General features: G+C 40.9%; 2 gene segments (V, D, J or C); both read left to right on the forward strand.

The window, feature by feature from the left end:
* Positions 1–1,383: 1,383 nt before the first annotated feature.
* LOC115367551 (immunoglobulin kappa variable 4-1-like) lies at positions 1,384–1,884 on the forward strand. The segment is given in 2 exon segments: positions 1,384–1,435; positions 1,543–1,884. Coding segments are annotated over 2 exon segments (384 nt in total).
* A 3,796-nt stretch (positions 1,885–5,680) lies between these two features.
* On the forward strand, positions 5,681–6,256 carry LOC115367558 (Ig kappa chain V region 3381-like). The segment is given in 2 exon segments: positions 5,681–5,732; positions 5,949–6,256. Coding segments are annotated over 2 exon segments (360 nt in total).
* The last annotated feature ends 1,141 nt before the right edge of the window (positions 6,257–7,397 follow it).

Raw genomic sequence — 7,397 nt, forward strand, 5'->3', positions numbered from 1 at the left:
GAAGCAGGACACATATGCAAACACACACAACTATTTGAATGATCCTCCAGGGAACAGCGGACCCCCAAAACCTTGCTGAGAAGATAGAGGTGACTGTGAATAACGAAGGTCTTTCACATCTGAGCGGCAACAGAGAAAAACTGCTAAAGACAAGTGACTCATGACGAGGATAATGTGTTGAGAAACACCATGGTGAGAAGCTGGAATAGTGACTCCAATGCTGAAGGAACGGCTGGAGAAGCAGCTTGATTTAGGAGGTGGAGGATTTGCCGTCAGTGTGAATGGAACCAGGGGCAGGTAGCTAGGTGAGCGCTTTCTGAGCTGAAGAGCAGATCAGAAAGAGCAGGAATCTCAGATCTTTAAAGGGAGAGGCAGTTTGCCAGGCTTTCAGATGGACTGAGAGACGGATACATCTGATGAATAAACATGAGGTGGGTGGGTTTGATTGGTCTCTGTCCATTTCAGTGAGAAGATGAGAACATTGTGAGGAGAACAACAGGTGGAATATGCAGGGGGAAGCAGACAGGTGGAACTCTATGGTTGAGGCTCTGAATATGGAAGATGTGAGAAAAGTGAAGGAGGCCAGCAGAAACTTGGCTTGAGTGTGTGGGCGTTATGTGGGTGGTGTCAACCTCAGGGAATAATGTTGATAGAAATGGAGAGAAGAAGCAGTGTTGAGAGAAAGATGATGGGAAGGCAAAACGGACTCCTGATGTTGGAGGCCTCTATAGAGCATAGACATTTTGGGCCGTCTGGATGAGGCTTGGAGCAGCAGTCAGCTGCTTGGAGAAGAAGCTGATGCTCCTGAAGCATCAGGCTTTAAGGAGTTTCTGTCAGATGGTTTTTATGCTCCAGCAGTCACTCACTCACACACTGTTTCACTTCCCTTTAAGAAGCCTCTCATGCACATCAGCACACAAACATGATAGGAGCTGAAAACCTTTACATTACACTGGAAATGAATAGAGCAAATATTCAACTTTCTTTTCTATATCACTGAATATATATATTTTATTTTCAAAAGTGGGGCTGAAATAGAGGAAAATCTGATTTTTAACACATTTTAAATTACTTTTTTAAAATTTGTTGAAAGAAAAGTCAAAGTTAAAATAAACTGATATCATGGTTGTTATGCAGAAGTCTGGAAAAAAGGACCCATCATATATAATATTAAATAAATGTACACATTTAGAAACAGCCTGATGAGAGTAATGTGTGTCCCTGTTGGAGTCAGTCAGAGCATTTCCATAGAGAGCCACTTTGCATCAGCAGCACCATGCTCCAGTGCTCTGGGAGAGTTTATAGTCCTGAGAGTTGAAGACTGGATGACTGACAGCTGTCCTTCATGACAACAGAAGCCCCAGAAATCCTCCTCATCCAAACATGACTTTGAGCTCCATCCTCATCTGGACTCTCCTCTGCTGCTGCTTGACAGGTAAAGTCCAGAGAATCAAAGTCCTCTCCTCTATGAAGATCCGTCCCTCTGAAATGAAGCGGGGAAAAGCATGACTCTGCTTTGTGTTTTTGTCTGTGTGTCCTCAGAGTCCAGAGGCCAGGTCACAGTGACTCAGTCTGGAGCAGTGAGCGCTGCTCTGGGAGCCTCCGCCACCATCACATGTAAAACCAGCCAGAATGTTTATGTTTCTGGAAGAGACCACCTTTTAGCCTGGTACCAACAGAGAGATGGAGAAACTCCTAAACTGCTAATTTACTATGCTAATCGTCGAGCATCAGGGATTCCAGGTCGTTTTACAGGCAGTGGATCAGGGAGTGACTTCACTCTGACCATCAGTGGAGTCCAGGCTGAAGATGCAGCAGTTTACTACTGTCAGAGTTACCACTATATCAACAGTCAGCATGTGTTCACACAGTGAAAAAGCGTCGTACAAAAACCTCCCTCAGTCAGACTGAACAGAAACTGAAGTGACTGCTGCAGCTGGAAGCTACTGCAGGGACTGATACAGTTCACTGAGGACACACACACACACACACACACACACACACACACACACACACACACACACACACACACAGTTTATGAAAACATATCATCTTGTTGATAGTGTCAGTGGCAGTTTTCCCTCTGAGCTTCAAACAGCCACCTCCCACCTCAACAAGCTGAAAGTTCCCCCAAATGAAGAGGACAGTTCCAGTGAAGAAGCCCAATCAGAAACATTAAAAGCACAACAACATGGAGCAAAGTGAGCTGCCCTGATGCTGAACCCCAAACCACTGCTGAATGATCCAAACACTTTATCCACGCTGCTGCTGGAACATCTGGGGCCTCATTTATAAACATTGCGTATGCACAAAACAGGGCCTGAAATTGGCGTACGCCACTTTCTACGCAAAGGTTGTGATTTATAAAGAAAAACTTGACGGAAAAATGTGCGGTCCTTCACTTAAATTCTGAACCATCCTTACGGCCTACGCACATCTTAGAGACAAGGGGAATTTGGCGGCGCAGACGGTGATGTGGTGAATTGAATCCAAACTGCATCATGATTTGTCTCTTATTCGTTTATTTACACTCTATATCAAACGTTAATTGTAAATCCACTTCATCACAAACATTCCAAACAGCAGTGATATTTGTGCCGGAGCTACTGAGCCATAACTATTATATAAGGAACTTGCAATTTTAAAAAAGAGAAGTCTATATTTTAATGAGTGTAACTGATGAAATTATTATCACTGGTTGGAGACAAATTACACAAATGACATTGAAGAATTGCAGCACATTCGCCTGTCACACTTCCGTCTTTAAATTATGCCAGGGTGGTGGATATCGCAGACTGAAATGTAAATTGTGACAAGTTCTGAGGCAAGCAGTCTAATTGCTGTAAACATATAAATACCGTGGTTACACTCGCCACTTTTGGCTATAATTCTGTGACATTATCCATAGGTCTGGGATATCGCAGTCGGCTCTAAGCGCAATAATGCCTGCCGTCTTGGATGGCATTGTTAATGTGACCAGTCGATATATCAGATTTCCCTACACTGTGGGAGAACAGGCCAAAAATAAAAAGCAATTTGCAGCAATGTCCGGTTTTCCAAATTAACTGCACTCATATTCCTATAAGGGCTCCATGTGACAATGAATGTGTATGTTTATAGAAAACATGTGCCTTCCATTAATATGCAAGTCATATGTGACCCCAACATGCACCTGACAAATTTAGTGGCACAATGGCCTGGCTCAACACGTGACTCCTTCATCGTGACACATAGTCGTATAGGGGACAGACTGCTGGCATATGCTGTGCGTAATTGCTGGCGTCTTGGTAAGTCAATAATAAAAAAAAAAAAACTTATTGTGGAAATTCTAACCATTCAAGCCTGACGTGCTGATGCACTCTTCCGCTGTAACCTGCAGCCTGCAGGTGACAGTGGCACTTCGATTTCCGTATCTGTAAAATTCAGTTTTTTCCGCCTTTCTCTCCCAGGTTGCCATGATTAACCGTAACACACCATTGGTCAGCTGGATAATTTACATATGCATCAACATTCATGAGGTGCTTTGCATTGGCCATTTATGGTTGAATGTGGGCGTGTAGTGGGCGGAGGATGAGACGCAATCTTGTCCGCAAACTTTCAGGTGGACTGTGATTTATAAAGGGAAATTGCTTGCAGGTGTGCGTACGCATGGTGTAGGAGCCATGAAGTAACATATGATGAACTGTAATTTTGTGGTTTAAATTGGGGTTATTTTGGTTATTATATTTTGTTATTTTTTGTTGTTTATTTTAATATCACAGTAACTGGGTCACAGGGATATGGGTGGTAACCTCCTAGTTAATATAATCACCTGGGCACTGGCACGGCGGGAGATATAACAAAGAAAGAGGGTGAGTGACGGGAGAGGCCGTATTTTTTGTTGACCGCTGTTTTTGCTTTTGATCGCTGTGATTGTTTTTTTTTTCATACTTTGAGCACGTTACAATAAGTTGTTCTAATTCTTTAATAAAACTCGTTAAACGTATTTTTTGATCTCAGCGAATATTTTGTTTGTACAGCGTGTCGGACAATAAGCAAACACCCTAAGCTCAGCCTCTCAGCGATTTCTTTGTTTATGATAATAGTCGCTACACATGGTTTTATAAGTCTGAATTTTTTTGGGCGTATGCCATTTTCAGCTTTTGGGTGTACGTACACTTTTAGTATGGATCCTACACAAAGTTTTATAAATGAGGCCCCTGGACTGTCAGGATCCAAACAGATCAGGATGATCATTCAGTCAGCAGGATCAGGAAGCCTCATTTAGACAGAGGAAAGGCAAGAGAGACAAGAGCCGACTGGACCTGAATCAACATGTTCAACTGTTTAATGACAGGAAACGTTCAAAAGTAAAGAGGCAAATGTTTTCTTTACAAATTAACTGTGTCTATAAAGTTATACACCCAAACACACATAAACATGCAAACAAACACACGTAGAAGTTTTAAAACAGCTGATGATGGATGCAGAATACTGAATCTCCACAGAATAAAAGAAACTCAAGTCTGATTGTAATTTCAGTTATATGATGGGTGTTATTGGTTTTAAAAGAAAGGTTTATATTAATATATGCCTATATATTTATAATTAGAGACGTCTTGTAGTGGCATATTGTTGATAGTGCAAAAGGCCAAATCAGAGAGCTGAGAACTGAATTGAAAAGCCTTTGTTGTACAAAATGTTACCTGACACACTAAGAATATATATTTTGTGCCGTTCTGCATTTCACACAGAATGGGAAGATAAAAATGTGTCTCAGTGTGAGTTACTGCTCAGTCGGTTCACACTGGACCAGGTCTACTGAGCGGCTCTCCTTGCAGCTTCTCTTTGCCAGAACTGAAACGGGTAAAACTGCTTTCATGCTCCACATCCATGGAATTATACTCTTTAATCAACAACCTGATATGTTTTGGTCATTTCAAATCACTGAGCAACCCACAGCCCCAATTTACAACAGCTGTCATGACTCAGCAGAATACCACACATGGATTTATCTGACATTTGAAAGAGCACTGTTTTCTGTAAGGATGAGTGAAATGGAGAAAACATTCAACTAAAATGAGACAATAAAAAGAACGCATTGGAAAAGGAGAGGAACATCAAGAGGCCTTCAAACTCACACAACAGGGATTGAGGTGACAGTATTGAACCTGTGGGGGGCGCTAGTGGGTTTCCAACAGAATGTGGAACAAACAGTGAGCAGGGAAGTGTGCTGGTTCCACATGGACTGAAAAGCCAGTAATTCATCTGTTGTACAGACACTGAGTCAGAGCAGAAGAGGAGAATGTGCTGGAAGACTGTAGAAGGAAACCTGAGCATCAGAAAATAAAGCCAAGCCACTGAAATACAGACGAGCAGCAAGAACAAGGAGACTGCTGAGGAAAATAAGAATATGGAAAGCAGATCACAGCATTTTACTGACAGGTTTTAGAAATTAACAATAACTTTATTGAATAGCATCCTTCGACATTTTATTAAAACATAACATTAACCTCATGTACATGAGGATTATTCAAATAGTCAATGCCTCCAGCACTGTGTGTGTGTGTGTGTGTGTGTGTGTGTGTGTGTGTGTGTGTTTGCATATGTGTCCTGCCTCTTTGCTCTCCACCCGTTAAGAGGCCAGTGTTGATCAGTGGCTGTCCAGGCCTTTCAGAGCCACTGACACGCCGGCAGCACAATGATGATGTCACAGATTCTCCTGCTGGGCACCCTGGGGCTCCTTGTTCAGGGTGAGACTCTCTTCTGAAAACTTGGCTTCAGGATGCAACCAGCTTTACCACAATCATCTTCTGCTGTGATGGAGAAACACTGAGACCAGCAGCATTCACCTTCTTCCATCTGTTCTCCATGTTAAAGAAATCCTCCTCTTCTGTTTTCATATTCATCATCTTTCTCCAAGCTGTATTTGTCTCAATAACCCTTCTGCTCTTTTGGATATTTTCCAGATTCATCAGGAGAAATCACTCTGACTCAGTCTCCTGGATCTCAGTCTGTTAGTCCAGGACAGACTGTCTCTATCAGATGTAAAACCAGTTCAGGTGTTAGTAACTGGCTCCACTGGTACCTTCAGAAACCTGGACAAGCTCCTAAACTTCTGATATATAAGGCCACAACCCTTCAGTCTGGAGTTTCAAGTCGTTTTAGTGGAAGTGGATCTGGGACTGACTTCACTCTGACCATCAGTGGAGTCCAGGCTGAAGATTCAGGAGTTTACTACTGTCAGCAGAGTAGCAGCTGGCCGCTCACACAGTGAAAAAGCCTCGTACAAAAACCTCCCTCAGCTGGAGAGGAACTGATCTGACTCAACAGCTGCAGAGACACTAAAACACTATAGAGGACTGGAAATGAAGGCACAATATCAATTCTAAGCACATGATTAGCACATATGAAACAAGCAATTTCATTTCACATTATAAAACATTTATTAACACTTTGTCACAGAAACAAAGTCTCAAGTAACAAATACTTGTATTCCCACTTTACTAAAGATAATTCATATTTACAAGTCTGACTTGTAATACTGACATATTGTATGATCTTTCAACATCAAGACTGGGAAGACTGGGGAAATTGATACAGTCCTAACACCACAAACTGAATGTCGTGTGCTTCATTCAGGCTAAAAGTTACTCATTGATGTCAGTGATGAAATCATCACTGACATGAAAAATGGTTTTATAATTTGTATTTTAAAAATTATACACAAGTATTATATAATTCTCCCCCAAGCCATTGTTCTGAAGAAGGTTAGTCCGCTTTCTTCATCTAAAAACCAGGAATTGTTTAATATTCAGACACTGAATTTTTGGTGAAAAATAGTGGATGTTTGCTTGTTTTGTTTTGTTTTTATTCAGAATTTTGTGCTTTGTGAGAATTCTTTTCACTCTGTTTAAATTTACAATTACTTGTAAAAATTTTTTTACAAGAAATTGATACAGTCCTAACACCACAAACTGAACGTCGTGTGCTTCATTCAGGCTAAAAGTTACTCATTGATGTCAGTGATGAAATCATCACTGACATGAAAAATGGTTTTATAATTTGTATTTTAAAAATTATACACAAGTATTATATAATTCTCCCCCAAGCCATTGTTCTGAAGAAGGTTAGTCCGCTTTCTTCATCTAAAAACCAGGAATTGTTTAATATTCAGACACTGAATTTTTGGTGAAAAATAGTGGATGTTTGCTTGTTTTGTTTTTTTTTTATTCAGAATTTTGTGCTTTGTGAGAATTCTTTTCACTCTGTTTAAATTTACAATTACTTGTAAAATTTGCACAGGTTGTTTTGATGTCATTTCAAATGCTGCAAACTATTGAAAAAGGCACTTCAATATGTTTTAGGAATCACAGATAGTGTGATATTTGATATGACTGTCACCTAAATGGAAATAA

Source organism: Myripristis murdjan, chromosome 11, assembly GCF_902150065.1.
Source record: "Myripristis murdjan chromosome 11, fMyrMur1.1, whole genome shotgun sequence".
Taxonomy (NCBI): Eukaryota; Metazoa; Chordata; class Actinopteri; order Holocentriformes; family Holocentridae; genus Myripristis; species Myripristis murdjan.